This window comes from Papilio xuthus, unplaced genomic scaffold (assembly GCF_000836235.2).
Source record: "Papilio xuthus unplaced genomic scaffold, Pxut_1.1 DF828952.1, whole genome shotgun sequence".
Taxonomy (NCBI): Eukaryota; Metazoa; Arthropoda; class Insecta; order Lepidoptera; family Papilionidae; genus Papilio; species Papilio xuthus.
Genome location: NW_013529697.1, coordinates 5,210,167 through 5,236,744, shown reverse-complemented (window position 1 = coordinate 5,236,744; position 26,578 = coordinate 5,210,167). Strand labels below are relative to the sequence as shown.

The window sequence follows — 26,578 nt, the reverse complement described above, 5'->3', positions numbered from 1 at the left end:
TTAAAGTTATGGTTAATTTTATAAAACATATAATAAAATAAATTCTTTGATAACGAAAATAGCTTAAAAAACTATTCTTACTAATAATGGAATTTGTAATATAAATCATTTTAAACTGTCCTTGTATTAAATAAATTATTATAGTAAGTTAAAATAAAAAAGAAACCAAGACGTATGATATTACTTAAAATAATCGTCAATCTTAATAATAAATGTTGTGCACATTTTTATGTCTTTTTTTTTAATATGTTGACCTAATTTAAAAGACTGCAATGTCAAGTGAAGGTCATGATCGGCGGCTAAAAGCGTGCACGCCGGCGCGCGGGTCACAAGCCCGATCGCTTGTACACCTCATCCTCCAAGTCGAAGCCTGGGTCTGCGTACCCCGAGTCGTCGTAGCGGAGAGACCTGCGGGATGCATTGTACAACTGTACTCTAAATCTTGAAAAATATATGATAAAAGTATAAAGGTCTCTTAGTGTCACTTATTCCAAGTTTTGTAGAGCGTCGATAGCTTTAAAAGCTCCTCACAAGTCTATTTCAACTTTTAGTTACATCTCAAACAGACTAACCGTGAGTTTCTGAGACTAAAATAACTATATAAAACATATAATCCCTGTCATTAACTTTGACAAAACAGAGATAACAATATGTTTTAAACACGGATTTTGGTCTCAGAAACCCACGATAAGCCAACCATTATCACAGACTGACAAGGATATCTGACCCGGTGGACATAAGTTAAACTAAATTATGACAGTCTACTAGCGCCACCCTGTCAATGCCAAAAAAAGGTCACACGCTCCTTGTTGTACTATGACTGTCTTGTATTTGTTTCTTTTATGGCATTTTCTGTGAATAAGTAGGTTTTATATATTTTATGACGGATCTAACCGCGATAATAGCGCCTCTGTCACCTTACCTGATAGCCTTGTTACTATACAACCTTGCAGTGATTATAAAGCTACAAAATGTTAACATTTTTTAAAAGTTCTTTATATATAAAATAATGGATTTATAAAGTAAATATCAATTTGCGGTATTAACAGACTTGTTAATGTTACCGCGCCTACATTGTGTGCCTTTCCCCGGCTGCCCACCTGGCTGTGTAAATCAATTCTATTATTGAATCATAATCAAAGCAAATTTGAACACGTTCTTATGATAAATAATTATCACACGTCTAAACAATGATAATTTATTCATTGCTGTACAAACAATTGAAAATTTATGCCAAAAGTCTTTAGATGGTTCAAAAGCGTTTCTAACTGAAATTAAATACAGTATCACTTCATCCGAGCAGATAAACACAAAGTTAATTTACAAAGAACTTAGCTATCACAAGATTATAACTATCGTTGTCACAATCCACAATCATGGCTCCATAACAAAACAGAATAAGCGCCACTACCAAATCATGGAGCAAACTTACCTTTTAGGAGTCTAGTTTCAGATCTTTTCAACTACGTTACTGCTTTAGCTTACATATGTGTCCTTATCTTACTAGTACTATAAAAGCGAATGTTTGGATGGATGGATGTTTGTTTGAAGGTTTCTCCACAACGGCTGCATAGATATCGCTGAAATTTGGCATAGATGTAGAACATAGCCTGAAAGAAAGCATAGCCTACTGATTAAGTTATTTTTATTTCCGCGAGGACAGAGTCGCGAGCTGTAGGAAGGAATTCCTGTACTGAATCTCCAAAGCACTAAGGAGTTATCTCTATACCAGAACCCTCCTGTGTAGAGATATTGTGACTTGCCTGTCAGGAGTTCTTGTCCTGCATCTTGATGGCGGCGGAGAGCGGGAGGCAGCGCGCAGCAAAGCGGGGTCGTCATACCGACGAGACACCACAGTGAAGTCATGGTGAGCGTCAATCAACTTCTGAAGTCGGGATACCATTTCAAAGTCCGATACGGATGACGGTACTAGGATGCCGAGGAGCTTGGCGATGGAATTCCTATAAAACAAATATAAAATTCAAAACCAAAGCATGTATGAGTGGATTGATTTAAAAAAGGAAGAGGTTCTTAATTCGTTTGTTTGTCTTTTGTTTTATTTTTGTGTATTATTGCGTCTTACAATAGGACATATGAGTGTTAATTATTTCTGTATGTTTAGATGCTAATTTCATTAAAAAGGTAAATTAATTGAATTCAATATTAAAAATGTAGTTTGTAATCTCATCTCGATTTTTTATAAATTATTAACGAAAAAAACTGAACGAGTTAGTTATCTAAAAATAGTGATACACGATGACAATGAACTGTACGCGCGGTGCATTCAGTCGTGGCGGAGTTTTTGTGGTAGTTACAATGACCCTATTCACTTTATCTTGATGATATCAAAAATGATTTACGAATATGTACACGTAAATTTGATGTTTTTATGTCAACTGATTGTAATAAATCTTTATCAATGTTCTAAATTTTTTAATTAAAGATAATTAAATCGTTTAAACTATTGTATATAATTAATCATTGACATGTATATTGTATCAAATCCTGAGGATAACGCAGAAAATAAAATATAACATGGTTCTTCTATATAACGATCATATATCTTCATCTTCGTCTTGTAATGATGATTTTCTTTTGAAGTAAACTCTACCCACAATTTACTCAGGCGGAACTTTGTCAAAGTATATCTTTTATAGGAATTGTATTAAATAGTATATTTACCTGAAGCTTGTCAATTGTGCTTCTCTTCTCTGGCATTCCGCAAGTGCCTCTTTAGTTCTGGCCAAGTCGTCTCTTAGTAAACTGATTTGATGTTCAGTTGTATTTCTTTCCTGTTCGTATGTCTCGCCTGTGGTACGAATTTGTTCTTTCAAAATGTTAACTTTGCGATTATAACGAGTTCTCAATATATCTGCCTCTTCTAATTTCTTTTCCAAATCTTCTATTTTCCGTGCTCTTTCTAGAGATGATATCTAAAGAATTTCAATGTTAATTAGTTTGGCAAAGTACAAAAAATATCTATCAAATTTTAAGAAAAAAGATTGAGTCGAAAGAGAATAGTTAAAAAGAAAGTTTTGTCACTTGTGTTCCTTCTGAGCCTGGCTCAAAAACACGGGTACATAGTCTATGGTTATTATTATTCATCCCAGCTCGAGAGCGCCCTAGAGGGCCGAACCTTGACCCAGATTAGATTAAGGTTTTCCCTTAGTTACACAAGACGACGCATAAAGCCGTTTAATTATCCTTAAAGTACAGATAATTTAATAACATTTACGAGGTTGCATGATCAAAATAGGCTATAGTTATAATCGGTTCCTTTATTTTTTTAATCTGATTATATTCTAAGCACTTACAATAATTGTAATAACTAAATCTTCGAATGAGATCACGTTTGTATTAAGAAAATGATTTTGACCTCGAGAAGCAATTATTCCAGTAAATCTACTTCGAGTTACTTGTTGCCACAGATTATATCCGTGTACTTAGTACTATCGAATGACGACTTATTTTGGTCATTACACGTGTTCGAATAATGTATATTTAGTGACGTTTCTTATATACTTATATCACGATTTGTGCACGTGATTTAATGCCAAAATGTTACTATTAAAATATACAAATAATTGAATTAAATTTTTGTCAATCTTTTCTGACCGATTGTACTGCAAGTCCGCATTTGTCCCGGATAATCTCCAGAACGCAAGGACCGATTTTGATGGGACTTGGACGACAAGGTAGCTGATGCGATGCATAAGGATATAATATGAGATATTTCTAATTTCTACTATAATATATTATTTCTGCACTGACAAACTCACGGGCGACAGCAAGTAATACATAAAAATGTTGACGCAAAACTGTAATTTGAAATTTCCAATCACCAATTTTATACAAGACTTAAATAGTTACTAAAATGAAGAACAATAAAAGCGGATTGATGTATCTTTATTTTATTACTCGACAACATCGTTGGAGATTTAAAATTCATGATCAAACGGAATGGCATCGCGATATTTGCGCGTTATATTGCAAATGCATTACATTGGCTTAAGGAGAAGTAGTGTTGCACCAACACATTTAGAATACAATGTGTGCATTTCTAAATACTTAGGCAACGAACAGATAAAAGTTGACATAGAATTACATCGAAAAACGTACGACTTAAGTGATTTAGACTAAGGTTATTTTAACTCCAATAAAGTTAAATTAAATTACCATACTATTTATTACAAGTATTTCGAATACAAAAATATATCTTATTAATCTTACTAATATTATAAATTCGAATGTAAAGATGCATGGATCTCGCTTGTAATTTTAGAACATAGCCTGGAAGAACACATAGGCGACTAATTAAGTTTTTTTTCAAATCCGCGCGGACGGAGTCGCGGGCGACACATGGATATAAACATAAGCAAATTTTTTATGGATAGAAATATAAATGATAGAGAAAAGATAGTGCTTTTGAGTCAACAAATCAACAAAACTAGCTAAATTATGGGATAATTATTACATAGTACCATTGAAGTGTAACAAACACGAACACACATCAGTGTAAAAAGGCGTGGGCAGTGCACTTGACTTGCGGTTGCCAGCGCCTTGACGCCTGTCTACTTTGAAACCTAGTCGCATGACCTTTATCACGTATACTGGTTTGTGAGCTTTTTCGCTCCCTCTACTTTAAAAGCTCATTGTATTTACATAATATATACTGAGAATTTAAAGCAGCTAAACTGTTTTTTATGTTACTTACGAGTTCCAGTCATTGCTTAATTAAGGCGCAATCGTGGACTATTCAACATTTAAGGCTAAACACATCTAAAAAGTTTTGTTTATGTGACTGACTTTGTACTCTGCGGCGTCCGCCAGCTGCGCGTTGAGGTCCCGCAGCTGCGCTCGCGCATCCGCAAGCTGCGCGGCGAGACGGTCACACTGACGCGCCATCTTCTTGCCCCGACACGCCGCCTCATCACGTTCAGCTTGTAAAACAGCGCGAACACGGGAACTCTCCTCCTACACATTATCTGCCGCACTTAGAGATGTTAACTGTAGTAATTTAGGTTTTTTTAGTATGATTAATCTACACTAAGGTTCCTTTAGGGACTTATTAACATGTATGAATGCGGCTGCAGGACGTTATTCTTCAAGATACCTAATACTGGACCCAAGATTTGCCTTTGTCAAATCCTTTGAATCAATTAAATTCTACTAAATACACCACTTCATAGATCATGGACTTCTAACATCGATATAATTTCGTAAAACAAATTGGTTACTATAAGAAATCTGTTGGCTATTATTAAGTAAATAATTGAAAATGAAACATTTTACCTGAACACTTAATTTGCGTCTCAATAGATCCAAATGTAAATCTTTTCTTTGCAGCTGTTCCCTCAATATTCGTATACGTCGTTGCAATTGATATACCACTGCAGTCTGTAATAAATCAAACGATAATACGTTCTTACAATTTCTTTATATTAAAATGCTTTTCATAGGGCTTCCCGTACAGCGTTGTAATACGAAGATAATTGGCATTTTGTGTTTTTAAAATAACCTAAGTGATTGGTGAATAAAAGTGAAATACGTTTATTAAATTCTAGTTAAGTAGCAGAGAATGTTAAGTATTGACCTTAAGTTGTTCACATAAATATTTTGCTGACATAATATTATTTCGTGTACCAACATCCGGTATATTTTAATTGGGTACTTCGGCTATCTAATTATTATCTACGGTAGTATTATTTGCATACTTATTTAGTGCTTAGGTTAATATAACTTGTAAGTTATTATTACTTAGTTTGCAATAACTTAGTGCAGGCATTACTGTGGAATATTGCAAGCTTTAAGAATCTTCAATTCTACTTAATCATGCCAATTGGTTACGTTTCTTACTTCTTTAAGATATGGCAAATCATGGAAAGATCTTTCTCTGCGCAGGCGCGGCAGCGTGCCATAGTACCCGTAATATAGCATCTATACAGACAAACGGATATATTGACTTTAAAATATACATAAAAGTGGTGGACGATAGCAATAACATCTGTCGAACGAACTGACTTGCTCCGTGAAATATCACGACCACATATAACACATATAGTGGAAGCAATTCCCCTTTTAGTCTGATAGGTATGCGACCAGGAGACTTAATTGTAGTCTCCTTTCCCTTCCCACCCTTTTCTTATAATAAAAGATGGGAAAGGGAAAGTGAATTTGACGGAGGTGGAGACATACTGAAAAAGTATATATCCCTTTCTTAAAGGTAAGCAACGAATTAGGTAATTACGCAGTAAAATTCAGTTAACTTTTAATTTGAATACGCAGAAACAAATATCAATACTTAATCAATACTGAGAATGCTTTAAAGCACAGACAAGAGTAGCTTTAAAAGATATAACTTAATGTTTTATTATGCATTTTATACCAATGTTTTTTTTTGCCTTTATTTAAATATAATAATTAGTAAAAACTCATTTTAAAATATCACCTACACTGCGCCTGTCATCAAACTTTGTTTATTCCGTCCTTTGTTATTTATTAACAGAAATAATTTACTATTCCAATACGTTTCACGGATTTCATACGTGAAATAAAAAAATAACATGACTGTATCAATCAGATTTCCATCGTTACCTTGATGTCTTTTTCCCAGATTTCCATTCTTTATAAGCTCATAACAGATAAAAACAATCCTTACATTACGTGATTGTGATCAATGTTGTATAATCTTTTTCTTTATAAGAATAAATCACAAATGATTTTTAGTATACACCTGAGACACTTACGTGTACATTCCAATGTTAGGGTTGTCCATCGTTACACATTAACATGATATAAACTACATAAATATGTTAATTTGGTCTACATTTACTAACAATGGTCTTATAATTTAAAAAAAAAATATTGCTATAATAAAAGTTTTTTACTATAATTTTTTTTTAGAACCGAAAGGTATTTGTGGCAACCCTATACGAGACGCTTCAATTTACAATAATTATTAAAATATATGCAGTAAAATACCCGACAATGCCTTTCCAAGCTAGCGGTATAATATTGTACTTCATCATGCAAGGGCCGCGTGAACATTGACATTGTTGCTACAAATATTAATTAAAATTTAATACAAGTTAATTTTAAATTTTAACGAGTGTGTTTATTAATTTATATGGTTGTTTTATAGCTTGAATGAATTCAAGAAAGATGACACACTTGTTCAAGTGCGTAGCTTTAAACAATAAATTTCGTCGAAGAAATAAAAATCTTGTAGTATGGGAGAGTAATTTGGACAGCTTTACGGATAACAATTATAAATTTTTTATTTGATTTTAAAAATATCTTTTGTATGCAATATTCAGTATACCATTCAATATTCAATAGTCAGATCATTAAAGATAAAAAACTCCTTGGTCCAATAAATAAAAATTATCGTTATATGCGACATATAAGCGATCCGGTTTAAACGGCTTGAATTTTTTTTAACGTTTTTATAACCAACCTTTCTTATGTACGTGATATGCAAACTGACCTTGTCGACGATTTTATCGCTCTCGAGTCTCGACAGTTGCTCGGCGCGATGGATAATCGATTCAGTGTGCAACTCTATGCCCACATCCTGGGTCAACTCATCCATATTTAGCGTCCTGCTCAAGCGCTCAAGGAATGCTACAAACTGTAACAATAAAATACTTTTCTTTTAAAAATAAAAAAAAAAGTTAATCGCTCCACCGCCTTCCGTGTACTGGCCGATGACATATCGCTTATTATAATAACAGTTTTATTTATTATTTTTCTTTTTTAGTTCTATTTTTAAATTATGAGATATTATTACACTAGCTTTCATCTGAGACTATGAGCTCAGAATTAAAAGAACTTTGTTAGTAGCCTATGTGTTCTCTCAGACTACGTTCATCTGTGCCAAATTTTCTTGAGATTTTTTTACATTAAATATTAGCAGTTTTTTTTGTAAATTTACTAATATTTTTTGTACCATTCCAACTAAGCTTGTGCTAGGATATGGTTTTTAAATGTTTAATCATAAAATGAACTAACGTTAGCTTTGTCCTTACGAAGTCCATCCTTAGTAATTTCCATTGCGTTCAATTCTGACTCCAACTTGTGAACCTTCGTTTCCAACATGTTCCTTTCGTCTTCTAGGATTCGAACCCGGGTGTTGGCTTGTTCATGCAAGTGGGCGCTTCTGCTTAACTGCTGTGATTCCATTCCAAGCTTGTCACGCAATGCTTCTAGTTGCTGCAAACCATACGATCGCAATATACCAAAAGATAAAGAAGATGTTGCTGAGAAAAAATCTATTTAATAATATAATTAATTATTTTTAGACATTATTTAGGCGCACTTTCTTTTCTAAAGCAAGTGTCAGAATGAATAGTGAGGGGACTTAAACGTCGACATTTTCGTATGGTTGGTAGTGTTGTGCCAGTATACCGGCACAGTGTCGGATTTTCTTCCTAACATTATATACGATAAAATACAATTAAGAAGTAAAAAATAAGAGCGTTTATCGTATAATGACTTCAAAGAAATACAATAATGGCATATTTTTTACTCTTTCGTAACTAATATGGGTTTATACTAGTTCTGAATAACTAGAAACGATTAATTCTAGTAACAAGATTAACACGTTGCCTAGGCTTAGTGTTTTATAATGAGTAAATAATTGAAATTCTTGTATCAAGGCTATAGATAATGGTATAAATTGGACGCTTGAGTCATATGTAGTTCAGCGGGGCTAGACAAAGTGTATTCCCTCTGAAACTATTCCATAACGAATTTCAGAAAGGTATGGAACTGACGCGCGACATTCACGTGATTTATTGAAAGTTTTTGTCAATTCTATACATTTTTGAAGTTCGTTATGGACTCGCTTTGATTCGAATGCACTTTATCTAGTTCCGCAGTTCGATTGTGGAAGTAATTCAAAAGATTAATAAGCAAACATGTAGATACAGAATTCTTTGAAAAGTATCAATTGAAGTTATCTTAAACAGTGCATAATACTTTAGTATTCTTCATTTATTTGTATGTTTAGAGATACTTCATGATTTCATAGTATAATGTACATACCAAAGACTTGTCTTTATTTTCACCCAATATTTCACGAATTCTATCTTTGATTGTGCTTTCGTGAGCTTCCACAAAACGCGTCGGTAAACTCAATAGAATGGCAATTGATTCCATTGTATTACGAAATTCACTTTGCAATTTTTGATATTTTTCGTCACGATGTCTTAGGTCCTCTGAAAATGAAAAAATCTCAGTAACGTCAATTTTAAAAAATGAACAATAATTATTATTTTCTACTGGATATAGGGATATTCATCGGAATAAGGATAGAGTTAGACTACCTCCTCGTGCACCTACTTTATATTGAGAATAGGGTTTGAGGAATAGATGAAAATTGAGAAATAAACCAAGTACCTTTCAGTTGTATGATTAATGACTCATTTTGATTAACATTATCAGTTACAACATTTAAATTTTTTGTACAATGCGATATCTTCTCACGCGCTTCGTGAAGTTCTCTTTCTATAACTCTATTCTGAACCGCAAGTGACTCTTTCTCTTGTTTAACTCTTTCAATTTCGAGTAAATGAGAAGAAAGTTGCCTTTGCAATATATCTTTATCCGCATTTGCTCTTTCCAAGCTGTCTCTGCAACTTCTCAAATCTTGTTCTATAGTAGACATGTTTTCAGTTGTGTTCATACATTTATTTTTAAGTCTCGTTATCTCTTGGACAAGCTCAGCTGCTTTTATTATCAAACTTTCTGGTGAATGTGTGTGGGTAGTGTCACAAAAGTCTGACTCCAAGGCTACTGATAAACGACGCACTAAGTCATGGAATTGGCAACGTGCGTTTTCTTTCTGTTGTTCTTCATTGTGACACTCTAATTCTAGCGATCGTATCTTCTTCTCTAAGTCTTTTATTTTCTCTTCGCAGTATCGATTGTCTCTTTGTAACGTTTGTACTGTGAGCTCGCTTCTGCCCTGTGAAGCTTGTAAGTTACGTTGTGACTCTTCCAGGTCCTGAATTTTCTTCTTGAGAGACGATATGATAGCATTTTGGCGAGCATTTTGCTCACGAAGGTGATCGATTTCAACTTGCTGCTCCAAAATCCTTTGGTCTCTTGACAACATTTGGTTCTTTAAATCACTATTCTACAAAATTAGATTCAGTGATTAGGTCTATAATCAAAAACAGGTATTTTCTCATACAGTTTTGTATAGAAATACTTACTTCTGATAATAATTTGTCTCGTTTGTACTGCAGTCCTGCCAGATCACTCCTAAGAGCGGTTACCACGTCATTACCGACATCTGTATCCATCTGTGAAAAACGCATCAAAAATATAGATGCAAAAATACCATAAATGATTTTAATCTTTGAAACTTACGCAATGCAGTGAATACAAGATATAACCCGAAAACTGAATATAATTTTCAATCGCAAGGAAGACGGTATTGCATGGCGTGCGGGGGTAGACTACAGTTATTGTACTTGGTACGTATTTCGACAAGCCGTTGCGTGCTTGGGGCTGTAAGCCGTTCATTGAAGAGTCACGATATTTTCATACGATTGTATAAGTTTACCTTCCTCCCTTACTGCTATGCGATATCTGTAATTTGCATGATATGCGGAAGGATTTCCCTCGAGTCATAGTTTATAGCTACTTTGTCGATTAATTTATTTTGGTATTTAAACACGAAGACAAAAATTTAGTGACATTTTGTCGACGATTACACTGATTTAGGTATACTTTTGTAAAAGCTGTACTTCTTGAATGTATAATATTAAATCTAATTAATTATAAATTAACATCATAAATGAACTGATTTGACGTTGCTTGGACGTTTCAAATACTATATAGAAAAAAAAACAATTATAAAAAGCCACGTACTTTTTATTATTTACTGTTTATGTATTGTATTCATGTTTATTACTATGAGTTTCATTATGTTTATCACACACAACACTTTACCTTAATACATAAAACTGTTATAATGTATTATATAAAAAAAAACTTCATTTCAAAATGATAACAGTAATAAGACCCGTAGAATAAGATAAGGGCGGTAAAAACTCAATACCAATATATGTTGGTTAGATTTTCGTAATGTTTTTAATGTAAGCATTGCTTAACATTACGAGTAAATAAAGCAAACAATTACAGTGCTTCGCTAATAATGTATGGAAGACCATAAATATCTGTAATATTATTGAGTAACTGTGTAATAAATTGCGACTAATGAATATTTTTTTGTAATAAATAATTTTTGAATGTAAACTAATAATAAATTAAATTGAAATATAATTTGTACAAACTAACCTCGTCTTGATTTTTGTCACACAACGATTCATATACCTTCCAGTCTTCAGCTTCGTCTTTATCTTTCTCCTCGGCCATTGCTTCGCACTTAATAATATAAAGCACAATTTACAAAAGCAACAACGAACTGCAACAAACAAGAGCGTTGCCATGAACAGCGGCGATGTAAACATGCAAATCGATTCGGCGTTTTCAGTTCGTGGTTAGGCCTAATAAGTAGCTTTTGCGTGCTAACTTTTATGAGGTATAATTATATTTCAAAACTATATAAAATCAGAAATGTAGAACAGTAAAAGTATTAGGTACAATATTCTAGAATTTTTTCAGTAGCAGTTTACTTTTTTCCGAGGATCGCTTGTCTACGATTTTAGTCATGTTACTGTGAACGGCTGTATCTTTTGATTTCGTTGGCTTTTTATTGTTTTCACAGCATCAAGGGACAGTAGACTTGAGTATTTGATATAAATTTCAGCTTGATATCTCACGCGTTCCAGAGAAAAAGGGTCGTGACAGACAGACAGACGAACAACAAAGTGGTCCTATCAGTTCTCTGCAATTTGCATCTTACGACTTTGCAAAAAAAAAATCTGGTCTACTAGTGACTTTTATAAGGGTCGTTCACTCCGACCAATATTTGTTTAGAACTAAATATGTTGTGTCAAAAATTCTTACTGGCCAATAGCAATCCTTTAAACATTTTGCGACTGGTAATATAAATACGTAAAAGGGTTTGAAAATAAAACACACATAGACAAGAGTTAAATCTTATATTGATAGACAATTGAAAATATAGTTGGGACCAGAAAAAAAACCACAAAAAAAAACAGCTTAGGCTGGGCGCAGACGGGCCACCGTTGGCCAGGGAGAACCGGTTCACACGATTTTTCATACGCTACAGTAACAAAACGTATGAAAAATCGTGTGAATTCGTTTGCCACCGGTGGCTGTGGTCGGTGGCCCGTCTGTGTTAAGCCTTACATCATGCTTGCTTAAGATACTTTTAGTACCAACTTATCCGGAATGAATACATATCACCTTCTTATCGACTCAGTTCTAAGACAGGAAGGAAGCCCAATAACATCATACGTTACTGCATATTTATTCTGGTCGACATAACAAATTAAAGAAGTCGCTAATAGTAAAAAGACGAGCGATATCGCTCTTCACTTACAAGATATCAAATACAATGTAAACTCTTCATAAGACAACTCCTTAAACTATAAAGAAAAAATAGTTTTTTTTTAATATTGAATAAACTAGTGTTTAACCACAACTGGTTGTTCTTAAAATCTAAAATACACCTCTTTACAATCTCTTTTTCAAGTATTTTAAAAATTTTGTTCACGTATTGACTTTGGCCTTTAAATGCTGTGAAAAATATAAAAAAATAACTAGACAGTTTTCTTACTTCCAAAATAAAAAAAAGGTTTTCTTTTTAAAACTGTCAAACTAATCTATCTTAAATACACACTATAGGTATCTTACAATAACTAAAATAGTTAATAATGAGTTTTTTTTTATAAAGAGTTTACATTGTAAATTATTTAGACCTATTACTAAAAACATAACAAAATTAGCTTTCAGCCGAATATGGCAACCATTTGAGGTCCGGAACATTTATAGTTTGACTATTTTGCGAGAGGTATGATTAATCACAAAGTTACAATTAGTACAAAACAGTAGTAAAATTATATAAAAATATGTTAATCAAAAATGCAGTTTCGAATACGAAGGACCTAAGCTAGAACAAAGTCGAATATTATAGGCGATAGCCTCTTTCTTATATCTCTACTGAAGTTATGAAATTATTAGAATCTAACAGAGGGTTCCTGAGTCTAAAATCTCCGTTTAAAACATCTGAAAACTCTGTTTTGTCAAAGATCAAAGACAGATATGACTAAATATTTTATACAGATATTTTGTTGTCAGAAACCCACGGTAAGTCATTTTCAATGGCACATCAATATCTATCTTTTTTATATCTTAACTGAGCATTTTAAAATTAATAAAGAAATAATCGACTTAATCTACAAAACAATCAACGAAATGCACCTCAAATACTTACTCAGTCACTCTACACTAATCAAAATGTAAAAAAAAATAAAAAAAATGGAGACTCATTCACTCCTAGAGTAATTTAACTGTACTTTATATGTACTTATAAAATGACGCATCGATCTAAATAGAATCGTCAGCCAAAGACAATGAAGCATTACATTTTGTCTTAAGAATTAAGTACACCAACAATTTAATAGTATATTAGAATTGAGGTTAGCTACCAATGTTATAATGAAAAATTATGTTTTTAATATTTTAATATACTTTGGTTTCTAATAACCTAAAGAAATGTATTAAGTAATAAAGAATTATAAACATGGCGATCAATATTTCCAAAATAAGATCGCTTAAGATTGGAACTACTCAAACGAGTTTAAGGTTTTAGCCCTTCGTATAAAAAGATACATCTCATCTCAGATATTATCGTTACAATGAATCTTTGACGCTAGCCGTCTATTCGGTCATATCAACTACACAACTGACATGAAATTACATCTGTAGATTTGCTCCGCCATCTTGAAAATCGCGACAACTTTTGGAGCGACGACTTTAACCAGTAGCTAGCGACTGGCTATCCCTAGCTCCCGTCTCCCGACGAATACAACATTTTTGCGATGCGTGCCTGTATACCACTGACACATATCTTGCATAAGTCGCTGATACTAAAATCGCCGGGTATCCAAGATTTACGTAGCCACGTGTACGAAAGGCCTTAAGATGTCTCTTAATGTAGATTTAGTACGAGAATAAATACTAAGGAACTCTCTTTGACTTTTAAACACATTTAAATGCAGTTTGTAGCCTATAAATGGCCGTACATTTAGATGATGCTGTTAAGTAAAGTACAACAAAAAATAAAGCAACCATGTTGTCCGTTATCTTATACTAAATAGATTAGTAGACCCGGTGGGTAATCAAATGTTATAGAGATTTTCAAATATCTTCTCGGCTCGGAACACAGGTGACCTTGAGCCGCCAAGATATTTGAAAAGAGGTATACTTAAAATTTATAAACAGTCATAATACATGAAATTTACAGGAAGTACAGCGTCTCTGTGAGAGAGTAGTGAGGCTGGCTGTGTAGACTGTTGGCTGCGAGGAATGCCAGCTTGTGAGCGTACTGGCACACCGCGGGCACACGGACCTGGTTCGAGCAGTTGAAGTACATGTACGTCATCTTATATGTCAGACGTTGGATCTGAAACAAAAATATCAGTTAGGATGTTAGTGTTAATAGCAAAAAGTTTAATAATCATGATATTTAAAGATTTCTTTAATTTTATTTCATGTTTTAAAATTACATACTGTCAGATTTTCTAAAGAGAATGAAGAAGCTGATATCTTACTAATATTATACATGCAAATCTTTGGATGTTTGTATGTTTGTTAGAAGATGTCTCTAGCACGGCGACAGGGACCTTACTAATATTTGGCATAGATGTAGAACATAGGCTTATAATGATCTTTTTTTTTCAATTTCGAGTGGACTAAGTCGCCGGCGGCAACTAGTGTATATATATAAATGTGACAACAATGGAAATATGCAGTGAAAATATATTATATATAAATATATTATATATAATATAGCATTGGATATACTTACTCGGTCTGGGTCAAAGCCAGTCGTATCTTCAATAACATTGTATGAAGTCGGAGAAATTGTACCTTCTCGAACATTCTGAGACACCAGGTAGAAATCATATCTGAAATACATACATAAAATTATGATTTTTTAAAACAAATAATAATTTTTTAACATGACATTCGTGAAAAAATACCAGTAGCTTTCTGAATGGGTGGGAGTATTAAATTAACTTCAATCAATCAAACCTAAAATTTACATCTATTGGATATATTTGAGTCAATAAAGATGTGATGTGGTTAGGCAATTTTTTTTTAATAATATATTTTAAAATCAGTATTTACCTTTCGGGCAGCGTAACAACATCGTCAATGATAGTTCCCGGTTTCGGGTTCTCTCCGCGGCCGTTTTTCAGGAAGATGCGTGTATTGATACGTTTTGAAACAATAATGAAGGCCATCTTCACCTCAGCACCGGCGTATATTTCATTGAGTATCTTCTTAATTTCACCAACCTAAGAAAATATTCAGTATCGTGATAAATAAAAAAGAAATCATACCGTTTCGTACAACGTCGTTACAAAAAAGCAAGAAATTTCTAGAAAGTCTATAAACTTTAAGATATTAATCTTACTAATATTATAAATGCGAATGGATGTATGTTAGAAGGTATCTCCATAACGGCCATATGGATCTCGCTGAAATTTGGCATACATGTAGAACATTGTCTGGGAGAACACATAGGCTATTGAGTTTTTTTTTTAATTCCGCGCGGACAGAGTTGCTGGCCACAGCTAGTATACTGTATTTGTAATACTGATTCAGTTATTTTTAAAATCGATTGTAATATTGTGTTTATTAATACCTCATGTCCATGAACATATGGAATTTGACCGTCTCCAACGCCGTCGCGGTAAATGAAAATGCGAGAAGGCAGGGTACCTTAAATCATAATACAACAAAAATCATCTTATGACATAGCAATTACGTTATAAATTGCTTATTTGAAATAACACGTGTAAAGTTTTACTACTAAGATAGTAACGCTTTCACGTTATGTCAGATAGAAAACAAATCCATTATCAATTACATATTTTATAGACAACGCCAGCAAAGTCATGACCAACAATAATAATAACATCGTGTTAGTTATTCTCAAGAATGGCTGAACCGATTTTTCTGAAAATTGGTGGGAAGATAGCACCAGGAGTCGTCTATAGGAATATTCTGGTTTCTTCTGGTTCCTTTTTTAATTACGCACAGACGGAAAAAATATAGTTTAATTATTAAAAGTTATAAATCTTTTCATGACATGTTTACTCACCATTTTTCTCTCTAAATTTCCTGAGTGCTGAGGCGACATTGAAGCTCATGTGCGCACTGAGCTCTTCCCCCGAGGTGTGGGCGTTTACAGCGGAATAGTATTGCGTCATCTGGCGGTCCATTGTCGCCACGAATGCACCGAAACTCTTCGTCTTTTTGTGCGTGTCGTGGCACACGTCGTACCCAATTACCATCAGTGCGCTCAGCGGAATCTCCACCGTCCATGGAGCACCTCCGAGCTAGAATATAAGGATTATTATTAAACTAGATATGTTTTACTTATTTATTAAGACAATTCAACAGCATACATATAAAATAATAGGATTAAAAAATTTCACACAGACATTTTGCATATGTATGCCAATTATAGGCATGCACAAATTACATTAGTTGCATTTTTTAAATCTTAAAAGGTTATATACATGATTTTTATAATTTAAATAATTTTTAAAAGATGTTAAGCTATCACTAAATATATGTCCAAGTTGTTAATGAAATTATATTCGTTGCATATGCGCACCAATGGGTTATTGCGGCAGTGAAATATATTTTAAAAGCGGATAAGCAAGTGGGCACTTAATTTCGCTAAATATTAAGACCACTGCAGTTCATAAGCATTTGTGATCAGTAGTCTAAAGGTTGCCTACATAATAAACAGCTCCAATTAGCTACGCTAAGTCTATAGGCTCTGAGCCTTTATCTTGACTTTACGCAAATTTTTGAATTTTTCTTCAAGTATGAAGTTCCATCACGAAAAAACTTAATTAAAATTACCTTGCAATTAATCTGAATAGCGATTTTGGTTGCAATGGACATGGCAGACTTGGCGGTCATGTTGCGAGCGCACACCACTTGAGTGGGCACCGCGCGGTCCACAGTGCATTTCTTCTTAATAGCTGAGTACCTGAAAGTCAACATTTATAAAACATGTTTTTTCTTACGTCTATTGCACATGTATTATACCGATGTAATACAACAATCCAGAGAAGACGAATTGAATAACAGGTGTCACAATCTTCAGCCGTTAAGGCTCAAGGTCGTGGAATTTATACATTAACTTACATATGCACGAAAAACATTACCCTTTTATCAGTCAGGTAAAAATAATGACAAAAAAAAATTGGATGTTTAACTGACGCTACATTATAACGCATGTTGAGTAGTAACATAAACCAGTATCATTGCTAATTTAAGTATCATAGACTACGACCAAAACAAACCTATCTGCAGAGTTTTTGGCTAGAACGCAGAGTATCAAAGCGGGATTTTTCCTTGCAATTACTCCCTCGCACGTTTCCGCATATTCGGATGTCCCGTCGCGTTGTATTGTCACTGCGAAATAAAATATTTTAGCAATAATTTACATAAATATGCTAAAATTACTTCAGGTATCATAATCAATGCCTTTGATTCAATTTTTTTTTACAAGAATTACCTATTTCAGGTCTTGGCATGTTGAAGCCACAACCCTGGCCAGTCTTTATGATCATGTTGACGAAGCTGGTGGCGTCCTGGTGCTGGCGACTCGGCGTTATAACCACCCATGATGGCAAATTTGCTATCGACAGTAGGGGCTTTGATCTAAAAAAGAGGCAATAACATTTATATTACGTTCATCAATCAACCATCGACATCCACAATACTAAAGGAACTGCAGATACATTGCCATTCTTTGAACAAGAGATATGATCGTTTCTTAATCATTCTAAAACTCCTTTTAGCTAAAACTGGGAGTCCACAATTTCTCATGTAACTATATAATTTTAGCAAGCCTTACTATCTAATATCATTTATCTCACAAATTTCACAAAAAAAATATTACAAAATTAAATAGAATGTTTAAAAAAAGACAATCTTTTATCAATACTACTGAGTGATGCTACTACATATAAAGAATAAGTGAAAGTAAAAACATAGATTACCTCATGTCTCTGGTCCAGCCATCAGTGGTATCACCGGCAGGATATTTTTTGTTGTTGCCTTGCACAATGTTCTCCTGTGGCAACTGTCTCCCCTTGACACTCAGCAACTGGTTGGAAAGCTTCATATCCCAAGTAGCCAATTCCTACATATAAAAAGATTTTAATTATTAGTTACTACTTTGAAGTATACAAAGTTTGTACTGATAATAGTAGTTGAAGAAATTCCAATTTCTTTCATTATTATCTTCCTAATATTATTAATGCGAAAATTTAGATGGATGGATGTGAATTTCAAAGTATCTCCGGAACGGCTAAACGGATTTTTGAATAAAATTTGGCAAATATAGAGACCATAGTCTGGTAGAACACATGTGCTACTAATTATTTTTATTTAAATCCGCGGACGGAGTCGCGGTTCACAGCTAGTTGACTATAAGTATAACTCACCGCAACAACTTCGTTAGTCTGAGTGAAACGTTTATTAAAATCAAGCAGTTTCCTGATGCGGACATCGGGACCAATCTTGGTGTGAACGGCCAATGACTTCATGAGCTGGAAGTTGGCTCGCATGGCGTCGGAGAGGCCTGTCATGCGGCACAGCTCCGGCACCAAGTACACAAACTCAGACATGCCGGCGCGAATGTCGCGAGCTTTCGACCGAGATATCAACAGTGGCTGTTTAAGATCACTGATTTGAATGTTGTATTTCTGTAATCAAATTAAATTTCTTTAGAAAAAAAAAACTGGTCAAGTGCGAATCAGACTCGCGCCTCTAGGGTTCCGGACAAACTTGCAGGTATAAGTAAAAGTTCACTTATGACCTTAATTTTAAAGATAATAAGTGATATAATGAAATAGATTTTTCTTTTGATTGCGTTGATATAGAAGTTTGATTTTATTACAGCTCAAAGATATTATAGACTTTAGTATTTGATATGAATTGCAATTTATTACTTCTACGCCTTCACGAGGAAGAGGGTTATTAAGTTCAAAATTATAAAAATGTTTTTATTATATGATGAAACTAAAAATTTACTGTTTTCGGAATTTTCCTATTATGTATACTATAACACCTAGCTTCATGCCAAATTTGAAGAATCTAGGCATACTGGAAGTGCCCTTTTACGCAATAATTTTTTTTAAATATTTTTTTTATATGATGGAACTAAAAATTTACGGTTTTCGCAATTTTTCCTTTATCTGTGCTTTACGATGTTCCTTCCTGCCAAATTTCTAAATACTAAGTTCACGGGAAGTACCCTGTAGGTTTTGATTCCATTGCGAATGTCGATAATTTGCGTAAATTTTCGACATAAACGGTTGTATGTTTTGATTGGGTTGGCTTAGAAGTTTTATTTTTTCACAGCACCTACCGACCGCAGACCTGAACATTTGATATAAATTCCAGCTTGATACCTTCACGCGTTTTTGAGAAAAAGGGTCTTGACAGACGGACGGACAACAAAGTGATCCTATAAGGGTTCCGTTTTTTTTCCTATGAGGTACGGAACCCTAAAAACAATTAGATTTTTATCATAAATTCCATAAATGAGCAATTTATTACAGATATAGCATTTTATAAATTCTTGTTGGATTGGAACATCATATGAGTCACTGTGCAGCTACCGAAGCTTCAGTGTTTTACCAATATGTCGAAAATGAAATAGGCACAAAATATCACAGCTTTAGCCAGTCTATGTATGGAGATCAGTGGTGTCATTTCAATTACAAACCTTGTAATAATAGTCAATGTAAGAAATGTCACCATCTCTCATTCTAAAGGTGGAATTGGGTGTGACATCCCAACAAACATCATCAACTCTGTAAGTTTTCTTGTTATAATCTGTCATCACAATTTGACCTGAAAGAAAACAAATTTCAATTATAATGGCATACTAACATTTCCCTTCAACTCCGTCCACGCGCAATTAAAAAAAAACTTTTATGTCATGTTCCATGTAAACGGGACAAAAGTATCCTATGTTCATCTTCTGGTTTAGTCACCACTAATCTTCAGCCCAATCGGGTTACCGTTCTTGAGTTATAATTAGTGTAAGTAACACGACTTTCTTTTATATCTAGAAGATAGAACTTCTATATTTTATACATGTATCCTTGATAAAATTTTTAAGCTTAACCCCCCACAAACATTTGCGCAATCAAATAATTATACTTCTAATTACATGCTATAAGCATCTTCCTATATTCATATGATTCACATAAACTGTGATAGAGAATGTGAAATACCTTGTATTGTTTCTCCTCCTTTCCACAGCTGTTTAGCATTATAATCAAAACCATTTTAATTATTGAAAATAACACTAGGACGCCAAGCTTTTTAAACCTTCTTCATTTTAATATAATATAACATTCGCAATAAAAGCAACATAAGTCTTAATCTTACTAATATTTTAAACGCGAATGTTTAGATGGATGGATTGATGTTTGAAGGTATCTCCAAAACCGCTGAACGGATCTCAATGAAATTTGGCACACATATAGAACAGAGTCTGGAAGAACACATAATTGTTTTTTTTATTCGGAGCGGACGAAGTCGCGGGCGAAAGCTAATAACATCTTAAATGTGAAAGTTCAGGTGAATGGATTGATAAATGTTTTTTAGATGATATCTCCGGAATGACTCAACTGATCTTGATGAAATTTGACACGAATTTAGAACATAGTCTGAAAGAACATATAGGCTAAAAAATTTTTTTTTAATTCCTCGCGGACAGAGTTGTTGTGTGACAGCTAGTATGTAATAAATACATTGGCCCATGGGTGAATTGCGAAATGTCGCTACAACGAACGTATTACATAATATTTACAGCAAAATCAGCTGGTATAGAAAATTCTATAAATACAGTAAAAGCTTTTTATTCGCGGTGATTATAGGGGGCACGTTTCAAGGTGACAAAATAAAAAAAAGTCGATCATAGTTTTTATACCAAATGGAAAGACGAAACAACAAAGCTGCACCACCTACCAAAGGACGAAACGTCTACTATGTGGCAACATTTAATATTATTTTAGTAATAATGTTGCCGATCACAGCGAAGGTGGCTTATGTCAAATTCCGAACAATTACAGCGGCGATATCATTTAAAAATATATATTAGGCAAAGTTGTAATAACGTCTACTTTCAATTCTTTATTAGTCTATTTCACAGCATTTGCAAAGGATATTGAATAAAGAGTTTTTACTGTATAACATAAAAAGAATCGTTTTCGCCAAGCATCCTCTTATACATTCCCTAAAAGTAGGAATAGACTAAGACACAAATTGCGGCACAAATGTCTATATTGTATACAATTGTATGGGTAAATAATGACACTCTTATTCATAGACACATCAATGTATACACTTAGTGTTTTTTTTTATGATAAGGTGGCAAACGAGCGAGCGGCCACCTGAAATCGCTGAAATAGCGAAGCGACAGTTGCACATAGACATACGCAATTGCATATGCATTGCCTACGTCTAATCGACGGAGGAGAAGCACAGAAAGAAAATATTTTGCGTTCCCATGCATCCTCTGATCCGGAAATTCCACTTACCATCCTTTACTGATAAGAAAAAGGGTGGGAAGGATAAGAGAACTAAAATTAGGACTCCGGGACGCACGAATTGCTTCCACTTGACGCCTGTCTTCTGTATGGTCGTGGCATTTCACTGCGCAAGCCGGGACAATTTTTGCGAAGATGTTAAAGCGGGCTCTACTATTGTAAAACCATTGTACCATGTTTAGTGTCTTAGTCCAATACTACCATCACAAACCAACATATATGTTGATAAATGCAATTTAAACTTACCCGTGATTGCTTCCACAAATATCTTTCTGTAGTTACCACCTTTGGTATTGATATATTCTCTTAACATTTGCTGCACTGTATCCAGGCGTAAGACCTTAAAAAAAAATCAAAATGAAAAAAAAGCTCAATTTAAAAAGTATGTAATCACAAACTTAGATACCTTGTGAGTGATTTCTGTAACCATTAGAATCTTGTCTTCGTACTGGTTGATAGTTGTTTTGTAACCAGGCCATATCTGTAGGTTATGCTCCGGGATGTCCACCTAAAACAGGGCAATTATCAATATAAGACTATACTTGTTATTTGGTAAATTCGATATGTTTTAAGTTAAAGCATAGAATATTAAGATTATTGAAGGCTTCATTATCATCAGATTACTATACATTGCCACTAAGAGGCTCGGAGCCTACCCTAAGTTCGGAGTAACTAGGCCATAGTCAAGCTGTTGATTACAGCGATGAGTGACTTTACACATATCTTTGAGTTCCTTCTCAGATAAGAACGTCGGATATATGTACAGTAACACATTGGTATATAGCGGGATTCGAATCCAGAACCTACAGGTAACAAGTCAAGTGCTTTAACTCCTGAGACACCAAGACTCTTACCAATTCACATGGTATTGATATAGAAAGCTTACAGAAATAAAAAAAAATTGAAACCAACAACTCCACAAATATTTGGAAAAACTAAAACAAAATATGAAATTGGTTAATATTTGCATATAATTTAAAATTAAATTTTTACCTTAGCTGCAGGATTGAAGTAGTCTCTCCCAACAAGTTGCAATTGAATTAAGCGGAAGCATTTGCGGATGATAAGGTTAAAAATTTGTAAATAGTGATAATCACCTGGGCTTACCGCACAAGTCAGCTGTTGGTGAAATACAACAATTAAATTAAACAGTAAAAGTATTTTGTTCTTTCAAATATATGTATTTGTATTTTCTTCTGTAGTTATATATAATTATTAATAACCTTGATAACATATATATCAACAAATCCCTGGTTTAACCCACTCACGTAGGTGGATATGCAAGGTTTTGGTAAAACCCCGTTTTAAATTCATTTACCTAATATATTGATTATAATAAATTTTGCTTAATAAAATGTAGTTGTAGTGTAAATCAAGTGATATTTATAGACTTGACCTGAATAATGTTATATTAAGAGTAAATCAGCTGTGAACTGGCTCAAAATTCAGATCACATACATTTGACAGTTAAACTGCAGCTCAAGGGTCATTTCAATGTACTGAAACCAATTGAGCCGATGAGCCTTGAGCTGCCTTTTATCTCACAGTTTAAAACAAAACTCATAAATTTATGCAGGTACAATTTGAGCCGAGCTTTCGGCTGATTCACTGATCATTTTAACACATGAGCTGATCTGCAGGTTATTAATTTTTGTTCAGTTACCCATAAGTACTTTGTATGTAGAAGTGAAAATATGCTGTAGAATTGTGCTGAATAACAATCTGTTACAGAGGTTCACATTATATATGTTTACTATTCTACATTTTTAGTGGCAATATGTGAAAAATTCAAATAAAAATCTCAACTGCTTTTAACAATTTTCGTGATCAAAAATGTACTGTAATTAGTTTAACTAACTTAAATGGAGTCTTACTTTAATCATTATTCTCATCCGTGCTCCATCACTTTTGCGATCAGAATATAACTCCATAGGTTCTGGGTGAAGTCTTTTCATTGTGTACAGAACTGTCCCATCGAATATGTATCTATAAAATTATGTAAGTGAAAGAACATAACAAGTTACATCAAAAACTATTTAGCAAAAGCTATATAATGGATTAAAGGATGAAAGAAGAACCTTCCGGAAGTCAATTTTCTTAATGAAACAATAGCACTTGTGTTGCAGCCCCTTCATTGTGCATAAGAATAGTGAAAGATACCTATTGGCTATAAAACTAAGATAATAATTACCAATTGAGACAGTATTAAGATAGACAAGTTAGAAGTCAATTTTAGTGTTTATTCTATGTGATTGTAGATTATGTAGTAACACATACCCGCCAAGAGTTTTGCTGTGAATCCTTAGTAGACCTCTGCGAACAGCAGTGTTGTCCTCCTCTGGAGATATATCAACATGGTATTGATACAGACTCCATTGCGGTGTGGTTTCAACAACAAAATAATTAACCAGTAAGTCAAGGGGATGACCATAGCTTCCTGCAAAAATTATAAGATATTAAATTCTCCAATTATTTCATGAAATTAATATGGTGAAAAGAACTTAGTTCTAATATTTATCTCTGTAATCAGCTACATTCCCATTTGAAAAGGCCAATAATATTCTATATTTTCAACAAATTAATAAAGGCCAGCGGCCTGTCTGCCTGTCCAAAACTGAATTGTAAGTAAATAGTTAAGATCATGTCTAAGAAAGAATTATGTTTTTCTACAAACATAATGATTATATTTCAGAATTATGCCAAGATTCTAGTCTGTCATATGTTACCATATCATTATAGAACCTAGTTTTCAATCAAATATAATAGAGTTTAGCAGTTTATAGGTATGCTTATTGATCAAACACCAAACTTGCCTTTTTTAGATGTAACATTAGTTGGCTTAGTTCGCAGCACACTAGGTTGTTCTGGCAAAATGCGACCGCCGCCCCGTCGAGACCCACGACTGCCTGCTGATGGAGCATCTCCCGAGGCCGCAGGTGCCTGACCTTTAAGTAAAAAATTAATTAAACAATGCATAAAAAAAGAAAAATTGGTCATGTATCAATGTCAACATACTTATATTAACATTCTGCAGACGCTGCTGAATATCTACATCGCCTGGATGTTCATGAGTTGTTGGAGTACCGCGGTGAGACGCGCGACCTATTGGTACCGATGGTACGGGAACGCCAGCCCTTACAGGAGGTGCTACGGTCGGCGGGCCCCAAGCAGATGGCGGTTGAGGGCGGGGACCAGGAGGCGCTGACTGTTGTTGCGGCGGGCCTCGTTGTTGTTCGCCAGGTCGCCGTGGCTGCTGGGTGGCACCATCGCCACCTCTCCCAGCCCGGCCTCGGGCTCGACCTCTTCCGCGTTGCTCAGACATGCTAAATAACACAATAACAATAAAAACAATGTAAACGAGATCATGCCCTATCGTTTAAGATCAATTTTATGTAAACTTGGCAAGATTCACTAATGTAAAGTATTACCAATGAAAATATAATAAGCGCTAATGTATTAAGAATATAAAAATCCCTGGTGTCGTGCAGTATTTAAAATATTAAAAGTTCTAAATTATGATTTGTTTTGAATTTTGGACTTTCAGCAAAATAATACAAAAATGGCGACAGTTATATTCCTAAACCAGTGAATTTGATAAGTATATAAAATAATTTCAAACATTTAGAAAAATAAAATTCAATTATAAATCATTTGCTATAAAATAAAAGTTTATGAAAGCAGGTAAAGATTGAGACGGTAAAAAGAAAACTATTGCACATTTAGCAGATCATTTGTAAACATAGCATTCAACAATGTATTAAGTCTGTATTAATTTTTAACCTTAATTATTAGTAACACTTTCTGAATTTTAAAGACCAATATAATATTTTAGAAGTGACAAGAGAATTAAATACAATAAAAATGTTTGTTTCGACGCAGATGGCCGACAAACAAGATCGCTCAATAAATGATTTTGATTTTGTTGTTGGATAGAATCACTGATCTCTATAAATAGATAAGTTATTGTTTGGAAATAACAGCCTTTGCGTTGTTTCGATTTAAACGTGCCTGTTGAAGTTTCTGTCACTGAGTCCTATCTCTTTTATTAGTTCGAATCTTCACCACCACTACCAATCGCAACCGTCAACGCCAAAATGGCGTAGATTTATAGGCACAAAATACTACGCTATTTAGCCTATCCATGTATAGAGGTCTATGGATAAAATTGAACGGTAATCACACAGAGTAATAAGTCTTTACTCTATGGCTGTCATAGTTTATTTTTGTTTTCGCCCGCTCGAAATTAATAAAATAATATAGTAACAGTAGTAGCCTATGATTCTCAGTAATAATGTACATTTCTAATGGCAAAAGAGTTTTTAAAGTTACTTCAGTAGTTTTAAGTTCATTCGTTACATATACAAATTTTCCTATTTTTTTCATTTTAAAAGGTGACAAACTAACAAGCGGCGGCCGAATTTGCCGTAACAGCGAAGTGACCGCGCCACAGCATCCGTAACTGCGGTTACGCCGCAAACTTTTAATCGACGGAAGAGAGGATGCACAGAAAAATAACATTTCCCTTCCTATGCGACACCTCCTGTGTCTAATTTTCATCCTCTTTTCCCATTACACCTAGCAAGCGGACTAATTCATACAACATAATGTGTTTGTGCAGGTGTCTACCACCGTTCGCAGAAGGAGGCAAAAGAGCGGGAGCGCGAGGGAGACCCCCTGGCGCCCCCGCTCAGACGTAGGAGAGGAGAGGGAGGAGAAGGCGGCAATATGCCGCTGCTTTCTCCTTCCCACAATAGCCCTTTGGTGATGGACACGGGGGAGTTCATCGCCGTAACCAGAGGGCTACCTTCCCCCCCCCCCCC

General features: G+C 34.3%; 2 protein-coding genes across 4 annotated transcripts; both read right to left on the bottom strand.

Annotated features, from left to right (window-relative positions):
* Positions 1-201: 201 nt before the first annotated feature.
* LOC106124764 (coiled-coil domain-containing protein 170) lies at positions 202-11,318 on the bottom strand. Of its 3 annotated transcripts, none has more exons than XM_013321742.1 (11): positions 11,308-11,318; positions 10,218-10,307; positions 9,400-10,138; positions 9,046-9,218; positions 8,011-8,211; positions 7,487-7,630; positions 5,293-5,397; positions 4,807-4,974; positions 2,683-2,933; positions 1,764-1,961; positions 202-408 (listed from the first exon to the last, which is right to left on the bottom strand). In XM_013321742.1, exons 2-11 carry the CDS (start codon positions 10,305-10,307, stop codon positions 327-329), a joined length of 2,151 nt encoding a protein of 716 aa, XP_013177196.1. In that variant the 5' UTR covers positions 11,308-11,318; the 3' UTR covers positions 202-326. The 3 variants fall into 3 exon arrangements, with proteins under 3 accessions (XP_013177196.1, XP_013177180.1, XP_013177188.1); XM_013321726.1 differs by lacking the exon at positions 11,308-11,318 and adding an exon at positions 10,571-10,741; XM_013321734.1 differs by lacking the exon at positions 11,308-11,318 and adding an exon at positions 10,375-10,452.
* A 739-nt stretch (positions 11,319-12,057) lies between these two features.
* On the bottom strand, positions 12,058-25,672 carry aub (piwi like RNA-mediated gene silencing protein aubergine). Its single transcript, XM_013324155.1, has 19 exons — positions 25,539-25,672; positions 24,774-25,081; positions 24,572-24,703; positions 24,036-24,195; positions 23,633-23,744; positions 22,752-22,877; positions 22,165-22,266; positions 22,005-22,098; positions 19,925-20,052; positions 18,639-18,899; positions 18,192-18,334; positions 17,705-17,850; positions 17,490-17,601; positions 17,044-17,173; positions 16,271-16,508; positions 15,812-15,888; positions 15,292-15,461; positions 14,969-15,068; positions 12,058-14,563 (listed from the first exon to the last, which is right to left on the bottom strand). The coding sequence occupies exons 2-19, from the start codon at positions 25,078-25,080 to the stop codon at positions 14,399-14,401; spliced, it is 2,703 nt and encodes a 900-aa protein (XP_013179609.1). The 5' UTR covers position 25,081; positions 25,539-25,672; the 3' UTR covers positions 12,058-14,398.
* Between the last annotated feature and the right edge of the window lie 906 nt (positions 25,673-26,578).